General features: G+C 35.3%; 4 protein-coding genes and 1 long non-coding RNA gene across 5 annotated transcripts; 1 reads left to right on the top strand and 4 right to left on the bottom strand.

The window, feature by feature from the left end:
- Window positions 1,030-2,000, bottom strand: LOC107612719. Its single transcript, XM_016314432.2, has one exon. The coding sequence runs from the start codon at window positions 1,929-1,931 to the stop codon at window positions 1,209-1,211; it is 723 nt and encodes a 240-aa protein (XP_016169918.1). The 5' UTR covers window positions 1,932-2,000; the 3' UTR covers window positions 1,030-1,208.
- Window positions 1,948-6,019, top strand: LOC107610578 (polycomb group protein FERTILIZATION-INDEPENDENT ENDOSPERM). Its single transcript, XM_016312613.1, has 14 exons — window positions 1,948-2,002; window positions 2,934-3,085; window positions 3,343-3,408; window positions 3,569-3,691; window positions 3,884-3,964; window positions 4,046-4,138; window positions 4,248-4,323; window positions 4,492-4,571; window positions 4,640-4,711; window positions 5,021-5,080; window positions 5,214-5,310; window positions 5,471-5,534; window positions 5,613-5,672; window positions 5,768-6,019. The coding sequence occupies exons 1-14, from the start codon at window positions 1,948-1,950 to the stop codon at window positions 5,838-5,840; spliced, it is 1,152 nt and encodes a 383-aa protein (XP_016168099.1). The 3' UTR covers window positions 5,841-6,019.
- On the bottom strand, window positions 6,306-7,663 carry LOC107612716. The gene is made up of 2 exons (XR_001613843.2): window positions 7,205-7,663; window positions 6,306-6,557 (listed from the first exon to the last, which is right to left on the bottom strand). It is a non-coding gene; the product is annotated as an uncharacterized LOC107612716 (long non-coding RNA).
- On the bottom strand, window positions 8,884-9,937 carry LOC107612026 (protein NDR1-like). The gene has a single exon (XM_016313868.2). It carries the CDS (start codon window positions 9,738-9,740, stop codon window positions 9,096-9,098), a length of 645 nt encoding a protein of 214 aa, XP_016169354.1. The 5' UTR covers window positions 9,741-9,937; the 3' UTR covers window positions 8,884-9,095.
- LOC107610576 lies at window positions 11,729-12,574 on the bottom strand. Its single transcript, XM_016312612.1, has 2 exons — window positions 12,041-12,574; window positions 11,729-11,938 (listed from the first exon to the last, which is right to left on the bottom strand). The coding sequence occupies exons 1-2, from the start codon at window positions 12,572-12,574 to the stop codon at window positions 11,729-11,731; spliced, it is 744 nt and encodes a 247-aa protein (XP_016168098.1).

Genomic DNA, 26,252 nt, shown 5'->3' with positions numbered 1-26,252 from the left:
CCTCTGAATTACATAATGCTAACAGCACAAAACATTGAGCTAAACTAAGAAGGGTGAGTAGGTGAAGTACTCTTCAGTCTTCACTTGAGTTCCTATTAATAGGGGCATTATATCCAAATGTGTACAAATAACTCACAAATTTTGGGGTTGAGGTGATAGATAGGTAGGTCTTTTCTAAAAGGGCTGTTCCAGAATTCAAACATCTGATATAGCAGCTAAAGTAGGCATGAAGTTGTGGTGTACTAACATTTTTCTCTCTTTTCTTTGTTAATATAATATCAGAAAAATATTAATCATACTATGTTTATTTTTGATGATGTACTTATGAGTAATTTTGAAACTTGCACTGAATATGCAAGTTGATAGGGGCATCTATAACAACAGTCGGATAAAGTGGAAACTGGAAAGTGCGCTGCATTTTGAAGAAAAGAATTGCAGTTAAAATCTTAAAAGAAAATCATTGTTCATTGTTGTGAATTGTGATCATTTGTTATTGCGACAATGCTCAGGCGCGGTAGATTTTTATAAAAGCCAAAATTTGCACAACAAATTTGGCCATCGAAATTGTTACACTCGGCTATAATTTTCACAATTTTTTATTTCATAGCTAAGCATGCTGTTATATTTTTCAATTGAAACTACATGTATCTTCTATATGAGGCTGTTTTGTTTGAGTCAAAAACATCTACTAGGAACTAGTTTTGTTAACAGAATTTTTTTCCATCCATATTATTCAAAATCGAGACTTTTGCTCAAGGGGAATTAAGTTTGTATCACTTGAATCAGATAACTAAATATATGCTAAAAAAAAGAAAAAGAAAAACATTTTAAGAGTGTGAAAACTATGTGTATACCTAAAGAACGATAAAATTGTAATAAAGTTATGCACAAGTTTGTGTTGGGATCTTAGCAATATTTTGCTTCTTTTAAGTGCTAATATCCAGTAATCTATAGAACTTGCACCAATATATATCAGAAAAATATATTAGATGCTTTTAATGATCATCTAAAATTTAATTTGGTCCAGAGTTTAAAAAGTTTTAATTTTGTCACTTACATTTCTAAAGCATTTCAAATTTCTAAAATAAGAGTATCAAATGAGTACTTCAAAAAAAAAGTCAGTCAAGAATTTATCTACATCAATTTCATGTAAACCTTAATTACACCAACAAAGTTACATTCCCATCATGAAAGAATCTGAATCTGATTCAAAATGAGTAAGCAACAAGAATGGCTTGCCTGCATCTAGCCTTAGCCTGTTTGAGCCTCTCATCCAATGTCTCTTCCTTCACAGAAGCCTTCACCATTGCCAAATCCATTTCCATCAGCTTCAACACTCTAAACAACTCAGTCACCATTCTCTCTTCCACTTTCCCTTCATCCATCAGTATCTCTGCCTCCTCCCTCGCCCTCTCGGCCACAATCTCCCCGGCCTTTGCTAGCAACTCAGTCGACCCGAATTCCTTCCCCATTAGCTCCTCTAGCTTCTCCAAGAAATCAGCTATGACATAACCTATTGGCAGCTCTAAATTAATCTCTTTTGTCCTCTTCCAACCAACCTCAAAATTCGGTGGCTCGGCCTGTGATATTTCAGTTTTAGGCCTTCTTCGCCTCACTATTTCTGATCTTCTTCTCTTCTCTATGGGAAATGTCTCTGGACTGTTGACTGTGCTGGAATTCGGATCTTGGGTTGGAAATTCTTCATTAGAATCATCATTGGAATAATCACTAGCTGGATAATTGGTGCTTAAGGCATTATTGTTATTATTATTATTGGTGCAGTTGATGGAGTAGTGCTTTCTTGGGTGGATTTGAATATTTGAAATCTCTATAAATGGTCTATGGGAATAGAGATGGTTTTGGTTTTGGTTTGGATGATGAGAATGAGAAGTAGGATATGATGAGAGAAACTGGAGGATTGTGGAAGCCATTGCTACTAGTTTTTGAATGCAGCAAAGTGAAATAAAGATTAAAGATAAGGCTCTTTTGGCTTTTATATCTGGTTGGTTTGGTTTCTATGATGATTTTGTTGTAGCTTTTCATTTGTGTCAGATAATACAGTTAAATTTTGTAGTCCAATAAGCATAGAGTAATATGCTAAAATATCCCATGAGGAAGGAACATTTCACTTTTTCAGATTCATTGCAGTGATAACTGATAACAATAGACATGATTTACATAAAGATTAATAAATTTTCCATTAGTTGCTTTTTTGTTCCTAATTTCTTTTTATATTTTGAGTAATATCCAAATCAATTTAAAGGATAATAATTCTAAAAATTATTCTTATGTTTTTTACTTTTTACATTCTCTTTATCTGACTTTTATATATTTCTAACACATATAATCATTTAATATATTTGTATTTATATAATTTATGTTAGGTTTAATTACTCTGTTGGTCCTTATAGTTTTGCAAAATTTTTAATTAGATCCTTGTACTTTTTTTCCTTTTGATTGAGTCCTTGTACTAAATATTTTTTTTAATTTGGTCTCTACACATTTTTTTCCTTTTATTTGGATCCCTGTACCAAATTTTTTTTTGTTTGGTCCCTATAAAATTAAGCTAATTACTGTTAAGAGGGATCTAATTAAAAAAAAAAAAAAATTTGGTGCAGGAACCCAATTAAAAAAAAAAGTACAAGGACCTAATTGAAAATTTTGCGAAACTATACGGATCAACAGAGTAATTAAACCTTTATGATATAATAAATAATGTCATCTAAATATACTATTTTATGCATATAGCGTTACTAAATTAAAGTCCAAATCTACTATTTCATGCATATAACGTTACTAAATTTGATATTTGTGTAGTAAATATAGTTAGAAAATGCATGAACTAATACTTTTTAGTGTAAAAAAGAGAAGAGTTTATTGATTTAAGTAAAGCAAAAATAAAAAAATATTAATCACCTAAAATCTCTTAAAAGAGCCAGTGGTGGGTTCACTAACTCCATCGAAGAAGAGAGATTACAGAGTCACCAACCGCCTCCAAGAGGGTAAACGCCCTCTATACGCCGTCGTTTTCAACTTCATCGATTCCCGCTACCTCAACGTTTTTGCCACTGTTGGCGGCAATAGGGTTTTCTTCTCTCACTCTCTATCTTCTACCTTTTTTTTTTTCGTTTAATTGTTATTTTCTAAAAGAAAAAATTTGAATCAGCGGTTCAAGATTAAGACTAGGTCTTTTAACTTGTATTCTTGTCATTGCTGTTAGATTCTGTAAAATTTTGTAACTTTTCACTTTGTTATCCTAATTATGGTTGAAACCATAGCTTGAGCTTATTATCTTAATCTTCATTTTGTTTATTCATTTATTTATTTATTTATTTTGTGCAGATTACGGTTTATCAGTGTCTTGAAGGAGGAGTTATTGCTGTTTTGCAATCTTATGTTGATGAGGATGTAAGTCCAACACTGTTTTTTTTCCTGACATTTTATTATTTGTTTTGAAGAATTTAATTGTGTTTCAGCTTTGAGGTTTGTTTTTTAAAAATTAAATTTTAAGGAAGTTTGAAATTCTTATTGGAAAAATGCTTCAAATTTCATCTGTTATGTTGACCAGAAGGATGAATCCTTTTACACAGTGAGCTGGGCAAGCAATGTTGATGGTGCCCCATTTCTGGTGGCTGGAGGAATCAATGGCGTAATCCGAGTCATAGATACTGGTTCTGAGAGGATATACAAGGTATACCACACCTTTCAAGGGTTGGTTTATTCTTTTTTACATACAATAGACCAAAATAATTATGGTTGTTTGATTTTATATTTAGTGTTAGTTGTTAGTTCACAGTTATGTAGGAAGCATTGGGTGCTGAATGTCTTGAAAATGATTTCTTTTATTCATGTGATTCTTGACGCAGTGCTGTTTTTTCATTAGAGCTTTGTTGGGCATGGAGACTCCATAAACGAAATCAGGACCCAAGCATTGAAGTCATCGCTTGTGATCTCTGCAAGCAAAGTGAGTAGCTTTCTTTTGTATGAAATTTTGATGGTAAGAGTAATGGTTTCCTTTCAACCGTTAACATCTAAATTTGATTAGGATGAATCTGTCCGGTTATGGAATGTTCATACTGGAATATGCATTCTGATATTTGCCGGGGCTGGAGGGCATCGTAATGAAGTTTTGAGTGTTGTAAGTGCATTCATATCTATGCAATGTATTTCTCTATACTTTCTTGCTTAATTAGTAGTTCTTTATCTTAATTCTTTATTGTAGCTCTTTATCTTTTTGCTTTTTATAGGACTTTCATCCATCAGATATATACAAAATTGCTAGCTGTGGCATGGATAATACTGTAAAGATATGGTCGATGAAGGGTAAGAATATATTTCCATGCCATTATTTTATTAAACCTGGATATATACGATCTGTGTAAAACAATCTCTCATCTATTCTTGTCAGCAAAACAGAATGGTGTGTACCAATTGTAATTAAATATTATTGTCTTTCTCATTTAAGTGATCCCGGCTTTTATTCTGGTGCAGAGTTCTGGACCTACGTGGAAAAGTCATTCACATGGACAGATCTTCCATCTAAGTTTCCCACAAAATATGTGCAGTTTCCTGTAAGTAAAATTTTATTTGTAGAAGTACATACATATATGAGATCTTTTCTAATAGTAATTCTTTTCAGGTATTCAACGCTTCAGTTCATTCAAATTATGTCGACTGTAATAGGTGGCTGGGTGATTTTATCCTTTCAAAGGTGAGTAATCACACTTTCCAGAGTTATTCTACTTCCCTGTGGCAACCAATGGTTGCATTTTGGCTTCCTTCACATGTTATAAAATGATCTTTGTGAAACCAAATACTAGTAAAAGAAAATGTTCAACGGTATTTCTGAAACTCCTTACCAAATCCTAGAAAACTTGGTATTCAACTGAACCACACTGCTCAAGAGTTTTATAATATTCTTCGAACTCAACTACATTTCATATTAACTAATATTATTCCCTTTATATTACATAAATTTATCTACCGATTCTGAAATTAATGGATTATATTGCATTTCCAGAGTGTTGACAATGAAATTGTCTTGTGGGAGCCTAAAGTGAAGGAACAAACTCCAGGAGAGGTTTGTTAGAATTAAGAATTATTATCTTGTTTTATTTCATTTTAATTTAGACTTTTCTTTTTTTAATTTCAGTAATTATTTGCAGATACAGTTTCAATTTTTTAAGTTGAAAGCATTTGTGTTTGTTGTTTAGGGTGTAGTTGACATTCTCCAGAAATACCCTGTTCCTGAGTGTGATATCTGGTTCATCAAGTTTTCTTGTGATTTCCATTACAATCAAGCTGCAATAGGTAATAACTAACTGCAATTTCTTCTTAAGTCATATTTTGTTTTCTTCTTGTAACTGTGTATTACACAATTTGTTCATTGTGGTTTGCTGCCACTTCGTCTTTTGATACAACATTTGCTACATTTTATTTACAATTTTCATTTCCTTTTGGCTTTGCCCAGGTAACAGGGAAGGGAAGATTTTTGTTTGGGAATTGCAGTCAAGTCCGCCGGTTCTTATCGCAAGGTTTGTTTATCATGTTATAATGATGAGACGTTTTTATCTTAGAAAGTTTTTTTATGCTCAATTCATCACCTTTTCCAGGTTGTCGCATCCTCAATCGAAATCTCCAATCCGGCAAACTGCCGTGTCTTTTGATGGAAGGTAAATGCCATATTCTTATGTTGCTCTTTTGATGGAAGGTATTATCTTCTTCCCTATGTTTCTTTTCTCAAGCAGTTCCTTCTGTTATGCTGCAGTATTATTTTGAGTTGCTGTGAGGACGGCACAATATGGCGCTGGGACGATGTTACAAACGTGCCACCAGCTTAGCTTAGCCTCCATGACTGGTTTGGCCAGTCGTCGGAAAATAATTATTATTTTGCAAGGTTTTGAAAACCGGATCGGTCATCAAAGCGTTGTAGTCACTGGTTCACTGGTCTAACCGGTCTAACCAGTGGTTCAACCGAGAAAATCGTTTTAGAATAAAATAATAAATAAATAAATAAACATCCTAAAATATCTTCCAAATTTAAAACATTACACAAAAAATCATCAACCAAATTCATATGATCTTATCAAAATACAAACTCAAAAGTTATATAGTGAAAAAAATACTCAAAGGATTATCAATTTCAAAAGAATGTTGAGCTAGTTCAGTTAGAAAATGTTGATCATTCTGTGGTATTATGCTAACTGAACATGAACCTGAATCTTGCAAGATGACCTTTTCGGTTTAATCTTAGGCAGCGTTGCGTTCATCTGTTGTAAGAGAGCTCCCTTAGCAACAGATTCTTCTTGATGAGCAAGCCATAAACAAGATCTAGTGTTGTTTCCAAGTTGAGGTATCAACATAACAATTAACAAATAGTCATTGAATAAGAAAGCATAACATATCACCAACTACCTATACACTTTGACTCTCCTTCCACTACCATCATCATCATCATTCATCAGTTTATTTATATATGGCATTGGCAGGCAGCTAAGCTACTCATTCAGCAACAACCAGCATTTGATTTGATTTCCAGTTTTAGCATTCAGCAACAACTATTACAAAACAGCAGCATAACAACAACAGCAGCTTAACAAGTTATTAATCACAAATTCCAAAGCTCAACAAGTTATTAATCACAAATTCCAAATTCAAAACACTGATCAGTGATCACACAATCGCAGTGCCATAACAAAACGGCAGCATAACAACAACAGCAGCACAATAAGGGGAAAAGAACAATGAAAGTCACAAAAGAAATTAGCAATCCTATTCCTGTTTTGTGCATTTAATTACTCATAAACAAAACTCAACACAGAACAACACAAAGAACAAAAACAGGACTAAAATGAATCAACTAATCAGTAATCATTCAATCCAAAACAGAGCTAATCATTCCATGATTCAAGTTTCAATTAGTAGCACTAACAGAATCCCCAAAAAAATCAATGTTCTGATCAGAACTAAGAACAGAGAAGGAATATTCATTAAGGTGTCCAAATCCTCATATCAAGTCTTCAGCCACTAGCAAACCCAGAACACAAAAACACAATAAACAAAACTTTTGATTCTAAAACTAATAAATCTCCAAAAAAATCTAGACCGATTTAAATACTCACTATTTTCAACAAAAACTAAGGCATATCAACCCTCAAATTCACATGAAGTTCACCATTTTAGAAACAAGTTCACATTTTGGTACCTATTGGAACAGGTGACAGCAAACTAAGTCCAACCAACTTCATCTCCTTCCCACTTTAGAATCCGGCCATTGGCAATGTTGGTATATGGCCCTCCGCCGTGACAATCGAATACGAGACTCTCAGGACCAAGGGCTCCGGTGACGTGGAGGAGGCGCGCGACGTTGAGGAGTGAGCAGTTTGGGCAGAGTGTGAGGAAGATCTGTTGAGTGCGACGGACAATGGCGATCAGGCGACGGACACGATGACTGACGACGGCAGAAGTGCGGCTGAGAAGACGAAAACCAGACGCGAATGTCTATCTCAACGAAGAAGCTGCAATTGGTGAGACTGTGAGAATGAACAGGGGTTGGAGACCTGGAGCACGACGACAGCGCGATGGACGGCGGTAGTGCCTCGCTCCCTGCGCCGGTAGTGGAGGTTAGATGGCTAGGGTTTGTTTGAGGGCAAAACCAAAAAGCTCTGAAATATCAATTATTATTATTATTTTAAAAATATATATAAAAACTCCTAAAAGTTCTCTATTTTTTTAAATTAGTTTATTTATGTATAAAAAAATTTAAGTAAATATCGATTTTCTGAGAAATAAAAATTTAAAAACTAGTTTGTTAAATAAAAATTATTAAAAACTAAGTATTTAACAAATAAAATTGTTTGGACAGAGGGTAAGGATAGTTTGTGGGAGAAAAAGTGTGACTAATGAGCATTGTAAGAGTAGATTGTTCATGAAAGGTTTATCAAAGAGAGACATGTTAACGAAATGAATTTAATTAGAGAGTTAATTTTTTTACTTAATAATATCAACAAATTTCTTAAATTATTTTTTATCCTAAATTCTAAACTTTATATCCAAAATTTAAAATTCGTAATCCTAATTTTAGACACTAATTCTTTTAAAAGATCAAAATTTTTTAAAAAATAATTTTACAATAAAAAATTTACTAATATTAACTAATTAAAATTTTATTTTTTAATTAAAAACTTGTTTCTATTTATTCATCACGGCCTACAATTCCTTGATTGCCAGTCAATGACGAACTCCAACATTTAATAATGAATGTAACTGCATCCAAAATAATGAAATATCCAGCAGCAGCATCACCAAAAATGTGATCATACTACAAACACAATATACTATCCAACCTCTTACTCATCGAATGACTTTGGCATTCTCATCAACAACTTTGATGAGAATAACCCCAAAGTCACCATTATCAAATCATCTTACAACTGAGTATCAAGTATCAACGAAACATACACCAACAATCTTCCTTGTGATTTAGCACCATTGATTAATGCCAGAGTTCCTATTTTCACTCCATCATTGATTAGTCAAACTGCACGCATTAATGTATAGCAGTATACAAGTGCATAAGGTAATAGTTGACAATAAATGAGACTGGGAACAGAACTAATGGCAGTGAAATGAATACTAACCGCTAAAGTAAATAATTAATGTTCCATTTTTTGGGTTTACATGACACAATGATGAATGAATAAAACAATAGAATAAAAATAAATTTTTAATTATAAAAAGACAAAATGTAACTCACGTTTTGTAATAAAAAATATTATTTTAATTATTAAAACACAAAACGTCATAAACGTTTTGATAAAAAATATTATTTTAGTTGTAAAAACACAAAACGTTATTGACATTTTGTAAATAACCATAACACTATTTAACACATAGTTTGGTCCATCATAAATATGATTTTACACTTAGTAATACAATATAAAAAATAAAAAGTTCTCTACGGGGAAAAAATGGCAGTGAACTTTAAGTTTCAGTGTTTCCCTGCTTTTTTAAAAATAAATAAATAACTAAATTAAATTAATTAAAATAATTCCTCCAATAAAAATACAGGACTAGTGAAGTCAAGTCAAGTCAAGTCAACGAGTGCGCATTATCCACGCAGCTAGGAATAGCGGAAGAAGCGCACGATAGCCTCCATGGAACTCCGGTGCGCCGTTCACGATCCTCGGTGGCTCGTTGCCAAGCCTCACCGGTTTCGGATACACCTTCACACCCCCATTGTTAATTTCCACATTTGCCCCTCCCCACATACCGTGTCGCTTCGTGTACCAAAACAAGATCTTGTACTTCACCGCGGTCGCAAAATCCACCCGGAAATACACCTTCCCGTCCATCCCCGCCGCCGGCGTAGGGTTTCCGACGAAGGAGGCAGAGCTAGGCTTATGCGCCTTCTTCTGGCGGCCCTGGTAGAAAGGAGCGACGGCGGTGGAGTTGGAGAGTAGGCGCGTGGTATTTTGGGAGAGGAAGACGGAGATGTTGACCCGAACGGCGTCGTATTTGATCCCTTTGTCTTTGTTAGGGTTCGTGAACTTCATTTTGAATAAAACAGTGTCGTTTTTTGTTGTTGACGGAAGGGATCTGTTGAGGGCAGGAACGTAAATTGACTCGAGATAGAATTTTGGTTGGTCAACACGGAGGGAGAGCCAGAAGAAGAGGGCGGTGAGGCCCATGGTTATTATGAAGCTGAAGCAGCATGAGCAGCAGCTGTGTTGCTCCGCCATCTGCCGTGGTGGGGGTGGTGGTGACACCGCCGGGAATCTAGAGAGAGAGAGAAAGAGAGGGAAGGAAAAAATGTAGAGATAGAGTTTTGACTGTTGAGTGCGTGCGGGGTTTCTTTATTTGCTGCAGCTTTTTATTTTTATTTTTTTAACGGCTTCCTCAAAGAGAATATATACGGACCGAGAATCAAATTTAAAAGAAATTGCGCAATTTTATTTTATTTTTAATTTTTTATTCAAAGTTTATAGTTTCTGACCAACTTTGTTTAATTTTGCTTTCTTTTTGTTCATTGTGTTTAAATATTCAATGTCTTGTTAACACTCCCTACTCTACTTAGTGAGTTAGTGTGTGTTTAGATTTCAGTTTGCAAAAGTGAGTTTGCATAAAATTGATTTTATAAAATTGATTTTGATGAAAAGTAAGTTTGGGTTACCGTGATTTATGTTTGTAATATTTGTATCAAAATTGATTATAGCAAAATAAATGTTGTTTGGATTATACTACTCAAAATCACTTTTAGATGAAAAATTATAAAAAAAAACATCAATTTAAATTATTTTTTTTATATACATGCAAAAACAGAACCTAACAAAAATAATATAAAAAATATTTATTATATAAATAAATAAATACAATAAAAAATATAAAAAAGAGTACTATAAATTTTATAATGTTAAACAAAAAAAATATTCTATAATTTTTCTAATATTACCCGTACTCTTTAATTTAGTATTATTTTGGACTATAAATTTTCATTTGAAAGTTACACGAGTTAATCACGTTTGTCCTTCCGTTAACTCCGTTGGTGACCTGACTAACTCTTGCTGATGTGTGTGGTTAGCTTCCAACGTGGAAGAGGCCCACGTGTGATGACGTGTTGCTGACAAGGTAAGTTTGAGAAAACAGTTCAAATTAGTCCCTAAGTGTTTGAAACCTAATCCTAAATTCCATGATAAATAGGTCGCCTTCATCAATCAGATGGCCATATAGCTGGGTTCGTGTTCAAGTTGGTGGTTTGGGGCAACGATGGAGGCCGGAAATGGAGGCCGTGGTGGCGGTGTGTCGTTGTTCTCGAACGGGAGTAATGGTTCCAGCGCCTCAATGCGAAGCCGGAGGAAACCCATGAGGAATCATGTTTCTGTGGGTTGAAGGCTGCGATAAGAAAGTCGGGGACAGCGGAGAACCCAGATAGACTATTTCGTGCATGTCCAAGGTACCGGGTGAGTATTGTGTAAGATTTTAAGGGTTTTTGATGTTGTTTTGTGTGTTGGGATTTTGTTTGATTTTTTATTTTCTGATTTCTGAATTTTCAGAAGGGCAGTCACTGCAACTACTTTAAGTGGGTTGAGGATGATGAGTATGAAGGGATGGGCCAAGGTGCAACGAAGAAAGATTATGGGGCTGAGCTGCAGGTTGATAGTGACTGTGATGAATGGAGGTTGAAGGTGGCATGGAGACTGGGCAGCTTGGAAGCTGAAGTAAAAGCATTGAAAATGTTAATAGTTTTCCTGTTTGTGGTAGTTGTGCTTAATGTGATTGTTTGTAGTTTGTTGTGTCGTTCCAAGTAAAGCAAATTCCAAACACTTGATGGTGTAATGAGATGAATCCATTGAATGAGAATAGATGTTTCATTTGGTTGTTTTATATGAAGACAACACAATCCAATTGAAAGGTTCCAAAGCAATTCAGTTGACTATTAAAGTAACATGTACTAAGGAATGGACATAATCAGTAGTGAAAGTAGTGTTAAACATTGAGTAGATAATGTAAACATAGGAAACAGACCAGATCAAAGTCATAAGCTTTTACATGAGGATACATAACCTAAAAAGTATCCTAGACCAAAATAAAAGGGCATAGTACAACTTGCATTGACATAGATAACCAAAATGTAGATAATGTAACTCCAACTACCCTGTGCAAAATAACAGAAAGTATCCTCACACAAAAAAATGAGTTCAACCACAATACAATTCAACACTAATCAAAGTTATTTATCAATCTTTCTTGGGGGCTTGAAGGCGGGAGTAGGAACGAGGGTCATAAAGTCGGCCAGTTTTTTAGCAGTGGCTGAACTAGTCCCCTTGATTGTCTCAGCAGAGATAGCGACTGGTGCGGCTACAGTAGCTTTAGGAGACGACTGAATTCTGGCTTTCCCTTTAATGACCTTTAGTTTCGATGGCCTAGCAGCGAGTTGTTCCTACACAAATTAATGGTACATCTAGATTTAGATTTAGCTTATTAAATAAATGAGAGTTATGAAATAGCTAATGTTTAAAATGAATCACATATGGCTGATTACCTGTTGTGTTTCTTGGGTTGGTGGTATACTGTCACACTGGCTAACATCAATAACTGTCGGGGTCTGTGTTGGTGCTGGAGCTGGATTAGGTTCAGCTGGGACAGTAGTTGCTTCAGGGGCAGCCCCTTCTGCAGCAGGGGCAACCAGAGCTAGTTGTAGCTGCAGCTGCCTAGCATGCTCCTCAGCTTCGGTTGCTTTCTTTTTTGCACAGCTTCGCTTGTTGTGTCCTATCTCACTGCAATACATGCATCTGATAGGGTTGTATTTTCTCTTCATCTTTGTTTTTGACCCAGTGGGTTGTTCGTCCTTCTCTCTTCTCCTTTTCTTGGTTGGTCTTCTAGGCTTTGCTTTAAATGGTGGTGGGACGGGTGCTGGGTGTGGAGTTTTTTCCCACAGATCCTGACCTTTCACTGGATTCACATTGAAGCAATAAGTCTTCCTGTACGCTTCCATCTTCAACCAGTCGTGACAATAGTCTTCAGCACGTTTGTCATTCTTATCCTGTATAGCTGAGATTGCATGCATACATGGCATCCCTTACATAGATAAACCAATCATTATTTTAAACTCGTGCATAAAATTAAATTAGAGTAACTAAATGTTGAATTTTTTACCTGTTAGTTGCCAAAAACGACAGCTGCATGTATGCTTTCCCAGGTCAACCACCATATTGGTTGGCCAGCCATGAACTTCATACAGTTCTTCCTTTTCATCACCAGACCATTGAGGAGCCCAGTGGCTAGACAACGCTGTCATTGCTTAGTCTGCTCTGCTGAACAGGGGGGAGAATCCCTTGATAATTCTGTAGCTTCTTCCGATTGTCAACAATACTCTTCATTATGATTCTTCTTACTTCCTCAGCTAATGTCAGAATCGGCTTGCCCCTATCATGCTTGATTTTTGCGTTGAAAGACTCGCAAGCATTGTTGCATATGTTATCCACCTTTGGTAGTTCACTGAAGTGGGCCTTTGTCCATGCATCTTTTGGCCACTTCTCGAGATATTCCCATGCTTTTTGATTAATGAGCTTCACTCTGTTCATGTTTCTGTTGAATTCAACTGTTGTCCTAGACCGAGCACATTCCCAAACCATATCCTTCAGTTCAGTACTAGACCACTGTTTTGAGAAATTGTGCCATAAATGCCAGACGCAGAATCGATGGTGTACCCTGGGAAATACTTTCTGAACAGCTGGTATTAATCCCTGCAAGTTGAAACAAACACGAGAAGATAACATGCCAAATTCGTCCCTACGATAACTTCATTAAATCAAATACATCCCTCAATGTTACTTTATTAAATCAAAATAGTCCCAGTATTGTCTTATCAGAATCAAGAAAGTGCTAACCTTCTGCATGTCTGAAATGAAGCACCACTTATTCTCCCTGTAGTCTCCCAGATCATTGTGCAATAACTCAAGGAACCACTTTCAGTTGTCCTTGTTTTCAACACTGACTATGGCATAGGCAATCACAAGTATGTGATTATTAGCATCCTGCCCACAAGCTGTTAAAATCTGACCCCCATGTAGTGTTTTCAGAAACGCTCCATCAAGACCAATTAAGGGTCTGCAACCAGCCTTAAAACCCCTCTTGCAGGCATCAAGGCAGACATAAAAGCGATCAAACAGGGGAGGACTCTCAGGCATGGGGATAACAGACACTTGAACTGTGGAGCCGGGGTTACTAGTCAGCAACTCATTGGCATAGTCCCACACCAACCCATATTGAGCTATCTCATCACCCTCAACTATTTTCCTAGCGGCTTTCAAAGCTCTTGTAATGCATGTGCTATTGAGATAGACGTTGCACTTTCTAACAAACCAGTCATAAACCTCTCGATGCTTCATGGTTGGGTGTTTTCTAAGCTTAGGAACTAGTTTACTCAGAGTCCAGGTTTGGGTTGCAGCTCTGTTTTTCCTCCTTCTAGGACAAGTGTGATTATCTACTAGTGTCTTAATTTGCCAAGAACCATCTTGCTTATTACATGCACAGTAAACTACCCAGGGACAATCTTTAGACTTGCAGACAACCCTAACTCTAACTTTGTCATTTTTTGAAAACAAAATATTTCTACCCCACTGGATTGTATAATCCCTAGTTGCTTGCATGAATTCAGACTTTGACTTAAATACCATACTCACCTCGAATTTCAACTCTCCAAACTTTGTTTTTTCATTGAACTGACGGTACACAGCTGGTGCTTCTTCATCAAACTCCAACACCTTATCAGAATCCTCTGAATGCCAGGAATCAGCATCTGAGGCAGCATCACTATCATCTAAATCTGCTAACAAAGAAGTTTAACACATTAGAAACCCTAATATTTGCATAATAATTTACGAAACAAGTAACCCTAATGGAATTAACATACCAGACTCAGAACTTTCTTCATCTTCAGACCCCTCATAGTTGGAATCATCGGTGTCTATCTCTTTATCAGCTAGTCTTTTCTTAGGGGGCTTCTGCTTTTCTCTGACTTCAGACCTGCTGTCTCTTTTTCCACTTCTTTTTCCCTTCCCAGAGTCACTGTCACTCTCACTGCTATAGAGGTTGTCTCCTACAACCTTTGGAGGCCTATACAGTTCAGCTTCAGTACTCTCATAAGAGTCATGAGAGTCAGTGTCATCTTCCTGGAGTTGAGCTTCCTTCACTTGTCTTCCAGATCTTGTGACTCTGCAGCCACTGCTAGTTTGTTTGTCCTTTGTCCCTTGTGAGTTATTGCCTGCCTCTGATGATGAATTTGATTGAGGTGGGACTGATTTGGCCTGATAACTGGTCTTCTTGGCCTCAGGAACAGGCTTCATGGGCTGAGCAGTTGTCTTCTTGGGCTGAGATGTTGTCTTCTTGGGCTGCTGGGCTGCTTTATTGGGCTGAGACATGGGCTTCACCTTTGGTTGACTGGGCTCAGATATGGGCTTCATTGTAGGATTGGGTTGTGACTTGGGCTGTGACTTGGGCTGTGAGGTTGTTCTGTTGGGGTGACAGGTTTGCTTCTGGGACTGAGGATCAATTCTTGTGGGTTTCTTCACAGGTTGGGAGCTGCACTTCCCCTGTTTCAACCTTGCTGCTTCCACATTCACTACTTCATCCTCAATCTGGTCTACTATACAAGGCTTAAATTGACGGAAGGACGAACCTGATTAACTCGCGTAACTTTCGGGGACTCTTTTGATTAACTTTATCTTTCGGGGACTAATATGGAGATCGAGGTATCTTTCGGGGACGATTTTGAGTATTAACTCTATATCATATGAACAAAAAAATACAATAAAAACTAAATAAAATTCATATGAATAAAATAAATAAAAAAATAAAAAAATTTCATACACAACATAAATACAATGTAGTAAAAGATAAAAAAAAAGAATTTATATGAAAAAAAATAATTAAAAAATCATAAAAATTAATAAAAATACCTGAAAAATTATAGTACTACAAAAAATAAAAAAATCAATAATATTTGTCATATGAATAAAAGAAATACAATAAAATAAATAAAAAATTATATAAACAAAGTCAAACAAAAATAAAAAAATTCATAAAAAATATACATATAAAAAATAGTATAAAAAATAATAAAAAAACTCATATAAAAACATAACATTAGAAATCGTAACACTAAAAATTAAAATATGAAAATGAGTACTAAAAATAATAAAAGAAATTAAAATATTCAATTTACTAGTGATTGAAACAAATCTGAACGATTTTGATGAAAAAAAAAGAAAGGAAGAATTATGAAAAAGTAGAAAGAACTACATAGAACTAAAATGAAGGGTAAGGTTGGTAAAAAAAAAATTTTTTTCTCACCTAATTTTCTAAAGATAATTAGCAACCATGAACGTGAAACGCAAAAGTTACAAATTTTAGCTTCTTCTCAATGTGGGTTTAGAGGCAGAATCGTTTCTGCGTTTAGAAAGAAAAAAATTGCCAAACATAAAAGTGAAACTTTCAAAAAGTTCAAACGCACTTTTTTCTTCGCCAACGCGTTTGTCAAACACACCCTTAATTAATATTTACGAGCCAATAAATTGTAGTTTAAATGGCTCCTAGATTCCCTCTTTTTCCCCTTATGTAATCGGGAAAAAGCTATATTACTTACCATACTAAAATTAATAACATCTTATTAATATAAAAAATAATTGAGGTGATAAACATAAAGCGGTCTTTTTTTACATATAGAACTCTCTTAAAATTTTATTTTTATCTAAATTTATGGTTTTAACTTTTAAGAACTAGATTGAATTGATTGGTTTGATCTAGTTAATTGAAAATTAATTATTAAATTAGTCTAATTCAAAATTAAAAAAAAAAAGTTACACTTTTAAATTTTGTTGTGATAAGAGTGCCTTATCACATCTTATGTGGATGTCCATTTTTCATAAGATACCGTTTCTCAAAAATGATTGTATTTAATATAGTTTGAAAAAGTAAAGCCTTGCACATGTATAAATAGAGACATAGGCCGAGGCTTTTGATATATATCAATAAAGCATTTCTTCTCTCTCTCTACGTACAATATAAAGCTTTTCTTTCTCTTTCTCTCTTCATATACTACAAATACAATATTAATACTAGAGTCTTTCATTTACACTTCTTTATTTTATCTTCCTTATTTAGTTATTTTATAACACGTTATCAGCACGAAACTCTAACGATATTTTAGGAAGACTTCAGGTAACAAATTTTCATTATGTCAAAACTCTTTCATCTTGAATATAATGCTTTTGATATATCTGGAAACAATTATTTATCATGGATACTATATGCTAAAATCCATCTTGATTCAATGGATCTTGGAGATACCATTAAGGCTGAAAATAATACATCCTAGAAGGATAAAGCCAAAGCTATGATTTTCCTTCATCGTCATCTTGACGTATGATTGAAAAATGAATATCCCACATTAAAAGATCATGCAGATATGTGGAAAGACCTTGAAGAAAGGTACAATCATCAAAAGACGGTGATACCTCCTCAAGCCCGATATGTTAGAGAAAACTTTCTCGACCTTCCATGCCTCGAATGTGCTCCTGCAGTAGCAATCGAAAAAAATAATTTAAAAAATATTCTGAGCTAATTTCTTACTTTCTTGTTGCTGAACGCAATAATGAGTTGCTCTTAAGAAATCATGAAGCGCGCCCAGCTGGCGCCGCCCCATTTCCTGAAGCAAATGCGGCAACTTATAACCCCAGAAGAGGTAAATGGCAAGATTTTGATAACAAGAAAAATTATGGAAGGAAAAGAAATTATGTTCACAAGAAAGGATCTCACCTGAAGTGGGATAAAGAAAGAAATAATGGGCAAAGTAAATCAATTGAGGATAAATGCTTCCGTTGTGGTGGAAAGGGCCATTGGTCGCGTACCTGTCGTACCCTAAGGCACCTAGTTGATCTTTATCAAGCATCCTTGAAAAGGGATGACAAAGGAAATGAAACAAATTTTGTTTCAAATAATGAAAATTCCACCACTCATTATGATGTATCTAATTTCTTTAAGGATTCTGAAGGAAATATTAGCTATTTGATCAATGATGGAATAGTTTGATATGTGTATTTGTTTGTTAAGTATTCATGTCAATAATTTCACTGTGCATGTACTTCTACTCATTTTATTATTATTTGTCTTTGAAGAAAAATGGCAAGAACATATTCTGAAGATATCCTTGCGGATAGTGCAAGTTCGCACACTATTCTTAAAAGTAATATAAAGCTTTTCTTTCTCGTTCTCTCTTCATATACTACAAATACAATATTAATATATAAATTATCATTATTACGGTAGAATATTAATATTAGTGAATATTAATATTAGAGTATTTCATTTACACTTCTTTATTTTATCTTTCTTATTTAGTTATTTTATAACAAATTTTTATTTTTATCGATTTGATGATCAATTAAATTTTTTTAAAAAAGAAGAGATTTCATTCAAAAAAAGTGGTCCAACGCATCAAAAGAGATTATGTTACAAATCTCTATTTAGTTTTAAAAACTTTAGCTAAATTTTAGATTTTTTGTCCCATAAAAAAAAAACTTGCCATTTTGCTATTTTGGAATCTCATCCCTGACTGTGAAGTTTTTTTGTTGTTGATGGGTTAATTTACTTGAACCTGCATTTGATAATTCATATTTTGTTAATTGAAAATCCAAGAATCGATGTGTGAAAAGTGTTGCTTGAGCTTTAGGGGAGACACTCAAGAACTCGAATGAATTGGAGAAAGCTTTTTCCCATTCTCAGTGTGAAAAAAAATGCAAAAATAAAAAATGTGATTTAATTAACTTTCTCTGGTATAAGTTAGTCTATTTATACATAATTTCAAAGAGTAACTAACTGGCTAATGATAAATATGCTAACAAACCAACAAACTTCTATACTATTTAACACATGTATGCAGTAAAGTGAGAAAGGCATGGATGTCAAGTCACACCCTCTCTCAAGTCAGGCACATGTATGTTAGGGAGCCTAAACTTGCGATGACAAGATGCAAATAGTTTGGGATTGAGTGTTTTGGTCAGGATATCAGCAGGTTATTCTACAGATTTAATGGGTAGCAATTTGGTCACATTCTCCTTTGCTTTAGTACGAACTATATGGCAATCTGCTTCGATGTGTTTTGTTCTCTTATGAAACACCAAATTGACAGCAATGTGTAATGCTACTTGGCTATCACAATATATAACAATTGGCTTTGTAAGTGGCAGCTTGAGTTCAACCATGATGAATACAATTCATTAAGCTTCACAGGTGGCTGCTGTGAGAGCTATATATTCAGCCTCAACTGAGAATCTTGCCACCACATTCTGCTTCTTGCTCTTCCATATGATGAGACTCATGAAGGTTGTAGTAGGCTTAGAGAAGGGGGGGGGGTTTGAATCTATGCCTTTCTTGAAGTCACTTAAATAACCCCTTTTCAATTAAACTTGTAATTCTGATTCTGTTTGAACTTAGCAGCGAAAATTTATGAGAGAATTTATTTTTATCTCATGAATATCATAAAACAGAACATAGCAGAGAAGAGAAAAGTTAACACCAGCATGTATCCTGGTTCGGTTGCCTTGTGCTATGCAACCTACGTCCAGTTTCCTCCACAACAAAGGAGGAATTTTCACTATAGTTAAAAGTATTACATACATACCAATTCCACAGGATTGACCCAATCCTTTCACACTCAAGTTCTAACTTAACTTGACATTGGCTATGTTAATACCTAACTCTTCACTCTTAGTGCTAACCCAACTAAGGAAGGGATACCTCACAGGTACAAGATACAAGATACAAGACACAGACATACCTAAAGAAATCTGAAAATAACTCTAGGCTTTTCTCTCAAGTGTATCTCTCAGCCTCTTTCCACTCATGACTTTTACTTGAGCTCTCTCAATATGCCTTTTCACTCAAGAAATTACAGAAAGATAAACATTGAAAAGTAAAATACAATCTGCAATAACATGAAGGAGATTGACTTCATCAACAACCTCTTTGCTATGTGATAAACCAGATTTGCATGTCTCTGATTCAGTTCTTCATTTTTGGCGGAATGCTTCTTTGAAAGAGAGCACTGTCCAAGTAGAGAAACTTCTTCAGAGAAATTCTTCACAGAACAAAACCACAATACACTAGGTTATCTCTCCTTACTTATGAATGAACAGAAAATCTTCTTTTATTCCCTTGCATGTTGCTGGGTTCTTCTTCCTAGGTCAACTCTTTGAGCACTGTGCTTCACCAACTGATGAGCGGATAATTTATACGCTTTTTGGCATTATTTTTACATAGTTTTCAGTATAATCTAATTAGTTTTTAGTATATTTTTATTAGTTTTTAATTAAAATTCACATTTCTGGACTTTACTATGAGTTTGTATGTTTTTCTTTGATTTCAGGTATTTTCTGGCTGAAATTGAGGGACCTGAGCAAAAATCTGATTCAGGCTGAAAAAGGACTGCAGATGCTGTTGGATTCTGACCTCTCTTCACTCAAAGTGGATTTTCTGGAGCTACAGAACTCCAAATGGCGCGCTCTTAATTGCGTTGGAAAGTAGACATCCAGAGCTTTCCATCAATATATAATAGTCCAGACTTTGTCCGAGTTTAGATGACGTAAACTGATGTTCAACGCCAGTTCCATGCTGCATTCTGGAGTTAAACGCCAGAAACAGGTTGCAAAGTGGAGTTAAACGCCATAAACAGGTTACAAACTAGCGTTCAACTCTAAGAAAAGCCTCTACACGTGTAAAGCTCAATGCTCAACCCAAGCACACACCAAGTGGGCCCCGAAAGTGAATTTCTGCATCATTTACTTATCTCTGTAAACCCTAGTGACTAGTTTAGTATAAATAGGACTTTTTACTATTGTATTTACATCTTTTGGAATATCTTTAATCTATCTCTGGACGTTTAGTTCTTAGATCAATGGGGGCTGGCCATTCGGCCATGCCTGGACCTTCATCACTTATGTATTTTCAACGGTAGATTTTCTACACACCATAGATTAAGGTGTGGAGCTCTGATGTTCCTCATGAATTAATACAAAGTACTACTGTTTTTCTATTCAATTCAAGCTTATTCCGATTCTAAGATGTTCGTTCGCACCCAAGAACATGATGAATGTGATGATTATGTGACGCTCATCATCATTCTCACTTATGAACGCGTGCCTGACAAACACTTTCGTTCTACATGCAAACAAGCTAGAATGAGTATCTCTTAGATATCTAATACAGGGGACCGAGTCCGAGATATTAGAATCTTCGTGGTATAAGTTAGAACCCATGGATGGCCATTCTTGAGATCCAGAAAGTCTAAACCTTGTCTGTGGTATTCCGAGTGGGATCTGGGAAGGGATGACTGTGACGAGCTTCAAACTCGCGAGTGCTGGGCGTAGTGACAGATGCAAAAGGATGATGAATCCTATTCCAGTATGATCGAGAACCTCCAGATGATTAGCCATGCAGTGACAGCGCATCGGACCATTTTCACAGAGAGGATGGGATGTAGCCATTGACAACGGTGATGCCCTACATAAAGCTTGCCATGGAAAGGAGTAGGATTGATTGGATGAAGACAGCAGGAAAACAGAGGTTCAGAGGAACAAAAGCATCTCTATATGCTTATCTGAAATTCTCACCAATGAATTACATAAGTATCTCTATCTTTATTTTCTGTTTAATTATTATTATTATTCAAAAACTCCATAACCATTTAATATCCGTCTGACTGAGATTTACAAGATGACCATAGCTTGCTTCATACCAACAATCTCCGTGGGATTCGACCCTTACTCACGTAAGGTATTACTTGGATGACCCAGTGCACTTGCTGGTTAGTTGTATCGAAGTTGTGAACGAAAAAGAATTTGAGACTGAGAACGTGCGTACTGAGTTTTTGGCGCCGTTACTAGAGATCACAATTTTGTGCACCAAGTTTTTGGCGCCGTTGCCGGGGATTGTTGGAGTTTGGACAACTGACGGTTGATCTTGTTGCTCAGATTAGGTAATTTTATTTTAATTTTAAGTTTTTGTTTTTATTCTTTTAATTTTCGAAAAATTTCAAAAAAAAAAATTTAAATTAATTTATGTTCTTCAAAATTTTTAAGAATGAATTCTAGTGTTTCATGAAAAATGTTGAAGCCTGGCTGGCTGTAAAGCCATGTCTAAATTCTTTTGGACTGAGACTTCAACTAATCACTTCAATGCATGTAATGCCCTGCTGAAGCTTGGCTGGCCATTGGCCATGTCTAGTGTTTTGGACCGGAGCTTTCACTGAAAGCTTGGGTGGCTAGTGAGCCATGTCTAATTCCTGGACTGAAGCTTTAGACTAAGAGTGCAAGATTCCTGGAATTCATATTAAAAATTTTTGAAATCCTTATTTTTCTTTTCTAAATAATTTTTGAAAAATACCAAAAAAATTATAAAATAAAAAAAAATCAAAAATATTTTGTGTTTCTTGTTTGAGTCTTGTGTCAATTTTTAAGTTTGGTGTCAATTGCATACATTTAATTTTCTTTCAATTTTCGAAGAACACATGCATTGAGTCTCTTTCTTGTTCTTCATGATCTTCAAGTTGTTCTTGATGAATTTCCTTATTTGATCTTTGCATTTTCATGTTTTGCATCTTTTCTTGTTTTTCATATGCATTCTTGCATTCATAGTGTCTAAAAATTAAAAATTTCTAAGTTTGGTATCTTGCATGTTTTCTTTTCTTGAAAATCTTTCAAAAAATAAAGTCTTGATGTTCATCTTGATCTTCAAAGTGTTCTTGGTGTTCATCTTGACATTCATAGTGTTCTTGCATGCATTGTGTGTTTTGATTCATAATTTTTATGTTATGTGTTATTTTTCATGTTTTTCTCTTTCCTCATTAAAAATTCAAAAAAAAATATCTTTCCCTTTTTTCTCTCATAAATTTTCGAAAATTTGAGTTGGCTTTTTCAATTTTTTAAATCTAGTTGTTCCTTATGAGTCAAATCAAATTTTCAATTTGAAAATCTTATCTTTTTCAAAATCTTTTTCAAAAATCAAATCTTTTTCATTTTTCTTATTTATTTTCGAAAATTTTAAAAATATTTTTCAAAAATATTTTTCTAAATTTTATCTCATAATTTTCGAAAATATTATCAACAATTAATGTTTTGATTCAAAAATTTCAAGTTTGTTACTTGCTTGTTAAGAAAGATTCAAACTTTAAGTTCTAGAATCATGTCTAGTGATTACTTGTGAGTCAAGTCATTAATTTTGATTTTAAAAATTTCAAATCTTTTTCAAACAAATCTCTTTCAATCATATCTTTTCAAAATTTGATTTCAAAATCTTTTTCTAACTTCTTATCTTCTCAAATTTAATTTTCAAATCTTCTTAATATCTTTTCAATCATATCTTTTTAATCATATCTATTTTCAAAATAAATTTCTATCATATCTTTTTAAATCTTATCTTTTTCAAAAATTTGATTTTAAAATATCTTTTCTAACTTCTTATCTTCTTATCTTTTTAAAATTGATTTTCAAATCTTTTTCAACTAACTAATTGACTTTTTGTTTGTTTCTTATCTTTTTCAAAACCACCTAACTACTCTTCCATATCCAATTTTCGAAAACACTTCCCTCTTTTTCAAATTTTCTTTTTAATTAACTAATTGTTTTAATTTTAATTTAATTTGATTTCAATTTTAATTTTCGAATTTCATCTTTAAATTTTAATTTTAATTTAATTAGTTTTCGAAAACTTCTCTCTCTCATCTGCTTCTATTTATTTAATTACTTACTAACACTTCTTTTCATCTCATATCTCTGCTCCTATCCTCACCCTTGTGTTTGGATTATCCATTCTTCTTCACTCTTATTCCCTTTCTTCTTCTACTAACAATAAGGAACCTCTTTACTGTAACATAGATGATTCCTCTTCTTTTCTTGTTCTCTTCTCTTTCATATGAGCAGGAACAAGAAAAATGACATTCTTGTTGAAGCTGATCCAGAACCTGAAAGGACTCTGAAGAGAAAACTAAGAGAAGCTAAATTACAACAACCCAGAGACAACCTTACTGAAATTTTCGAACAAGAAAAGGAGATGGCAGATGCACCTAACAACAATAATGCAAGGAGGATGCTTGGTGATTATACTACACCTACTTCCAAGTTTGACGGAAGAAGCATCTCAATCCCTACCATTGGAGCAAATAATTTTGAGCTGAAACCTCAATTAGTTGCTCTAATGCAACAGAACTGCAAATTCCATGGACTTCCATCAAAAGATCCCTATCAGTTTTTAACTGAGTTCCTGCATATCTGTGAGACTGTTAAGACTAATGGAGTAGATCCTGAAGTCTACAGGCTCTTGCTTTTCCCTTTTGCTGTAAGAGATAGAGCTAGAACATGGTTGGACTCACAACCTAAAGATAGCCTGAACTCTTGGGATAAGCTGGTCACGGCCTTCTTGGCTAAATTCTTTCCTCCTCAAAAGCTGAGCAAGCTTAGAGTGGATGTTCAGACCTTCAAGCAAAAAAATGGTGAATCCCTCTATGAAGCTTGGGAAAGATACAAGCAGATGACCAAAAGGCGTCCTCCTGACATGCTTTCAGAATGGACCATTTTGGATATATTCTATTATGGTCTGTTTGAGTTCTCCAAGATGTCACTGGACCATTCTGCAGGTGGATCCATTCACCTAAAGAAAACGCCTGCAGAAGCTCAAGAACTCATTGACATGGTTGCAAATAATCAATTCATGTATACTTCTGAGAGAAATTCAGTGAATAATGGGATGCCTCAGAAGAAGGGAGTTCTTGAAATTGATGCTCTGAATGCCATATTGGCCCAGAACAAAGTGTTGACTCAGCAAGTCAACATGATTTCCCAAAGTCTGAATGGATGGCAAAGTGCATCCAACAGTACTAAAGAGGCATCTTATGAAGAAGAAGCTTATGATCCTGAAAACCCTGCAATAGCAGAGGTAAATTATATGGGTGAACCTTATGGAAACACCTATAATTCATCATGGAGAAATCATCTAAATTTCTCATGGAAGGATCAATAAAAGCCTCAACAAAGCTTTAATAATGGTGGAAGAAACAGGCTCAGCAATAGCAAGCCTTTTCCATCATCTTCTCAGCAACAGACAGAGAACTCTGAACAAAATAACTCTAATTTAGCAAACTTAATCTCTGATCTGTCCAAGGCCACTCTAAGTTTCATGAGTGAAACAAGGTCCTCCATAAGAAATTTGGAGGCACAAGTGGGCCAGCTGAGTAAGAAAATCACTGAAACACCTCCTAGTACTCTCCCAAGCAATACAGAAGAGAATCCAAAGAGAGAGTGCAAGGCCATTGATATAACAATCATGGACGAACCCACAAAAGAGGAAGAGGACGTGAATCCCAATGAGAAAGACCTCCTGGGACGTGCAGTGATCAACAAGGAATTTCTCTTTGAGGAACCAAAGGACTCTGAGGCTCATCTAGAGACCATAGAGATTCCAATGAACCTCCTTATGCCCTTCATGAGCTCTGATGAGTATTCTTCTTCTGAAGAAAATGAGGATGTTGCTGAAGAGCAAGTTGCCAAGTACCTTGGTGCAATCATGAAGCTGAATGCCAAATTATTTGGTAATGAGGCTTAGGAAGATGAACCTCCCTTGCTCATCAATAAACAGAGTGATCTGGATCAACTGACATTGCCTCAGAAGAAACAGGATCCTGGAAAGTTCTTAATACCTTGTACCATAGGCACCATGACCTTTGAGAAGGCTCTGTGTGACCTTGGGTCAGGGATAAACCTCATGCCACTCTCTGTAATGGAGAAACTGAGAATCTTTGAGGTACAAGCTGCCAGAATCTCATTAGAAATGGCAGACAACTCAAGAAAACAGGCTTATGGACAAGTAGAGGACATGCTAGTAAAGGTTAAAGGCCTTTACATCCCTGCTGATTTCATAATCCTAGACACTGGGAAGGATGAGGATGAATGCATCATCCTTGGAAGACCTTTCCTAGCCACAGCAGGAGCTGTGATAGATGTTAACAGAGGAGAATTAGTCCTTCAATTGAATGAGGACTACCTTGTGTTTAAGGCCCAAGGCTATCCTTCTGTGACAATGGAGAGGAAGCATGAAAAGCTTCTCTCAATACAGAATCAAACAAAGCCCCCACAATCAAACTCTAAGTTTGGTGTTGGGAGGCCCCAGCCAAACTCTAAGTTTGGTGTTGAATCCCCACATCCAAACTCTAAGTTTGGTGTTGGGAGTCTATAAAATTGACCTGATCACCTGTGTGGCTCCGTGAGAGCCCACTGTCAAGCTATTGACATTAAAGAAGCGCTTGTTGGGAGGCAACCCAATTTTTATTTATTTAATTCTATTTTTATTTTTATTGTTCTTTTATGTTTTATTAGGTTCATGATCATGTGGAGTCACAAAATAAATACAAAAATTAAAAACAGAATCAAAAACAGCAGAAGAAAAATCACACCCTGGAGGAAGGACTTACTGGCGTTCAACGCCAGAACAGAGCATGGATCTGGCGTTGAATGCCAGAAACAAGCAACATCTTGGCGTTTAAACGCCAGGAATACACCCTGAGAAGAGCTGGCGCTGAACGCTAGAAACATGCTGCACATGGGCGTTGAACGCCCAGAACAAGCATCACTTCGGCGTTTAAACGCCAGAAATGCATGCAAAGGCATTTTGCATGCCTAATTGGTGCAAGGATGTAAACCCTTGAC

This window comes from Arachis ipaensis, chromosome B08 (assembly GCF_000816755.2).
Source record: "Arachis ipaensis cultivar K30076 chromosome B08, Araip1.1, whole genome shotgun sequence".
NCBI lineage: Eukaryota > Viridiplantae > Streptophyta > Magnoliopsida > Fabales > Fabaceae > Arachis > Arachis ipaensis.
The sequence above is the reverse complement of the archived record's forward strand: the minus strand, read 5'-3'. Positions and strand labels throughout refer to the sequence as shown.

What these genes read in the sequence shown, in the direction of transcription:
- LOC107610576 (XM_016312612.1), bottom strand. Translation starts at nt 12,574, where the DNA reads ATGCCATGTATGCATGCAATCTCAGCTATACAGGATAAGAATGACAAA. An exon ending in CAACCCAAGAAACACAACAG is followed by an intron (nt 11,939 to 12,040) that starts GTAATCAGCCAT and finishes TAATTTGTGTAG; the next exon opens with GAACAACTCGCTGCTAGGCC.
- LOC107612719 (XM_016314432.2), bottom strand. Translation starts at nt 1,931, where the DNA reads ATGGCTTCCACAATCCTCCAGTTTCTCTCATCATATCCTACTTCTCAT.
- LOC107612026 (XM_016313868.2), bottom strand. Translation starts at nt 9,740, where the DNA reads ATGGCGGAGCAACACAGCTGCTGCTCATGCTGCTTCAGCTTCATAATA.
- LOC107610578 (XM_016312613.1), top strand. Translation starts at nt 1,948, where the DNA reads ATGCAGCAAAGTGAAATAAAGATTAAAGATAAGGCTCTTTTGGCTTTT. An exon ending in GTTCTGAGAGGATATACAAG is followed by an intron (nt 3,692 to 3,883) that starts GTATACCACACC and finishes TTTTTTCATTAG; the next exon opens with AGCTTTGTTGGGCATGGAGA. An exon ending in AGGAACAAACTCCAGGAGAG is followed by an intron (nt 5,081 to 5,213) that starts GTTTGTTAGAAT and finishes TTTGTTGTTTAG; the next exon opens with GGTGTAGTTGACATTCTCCA.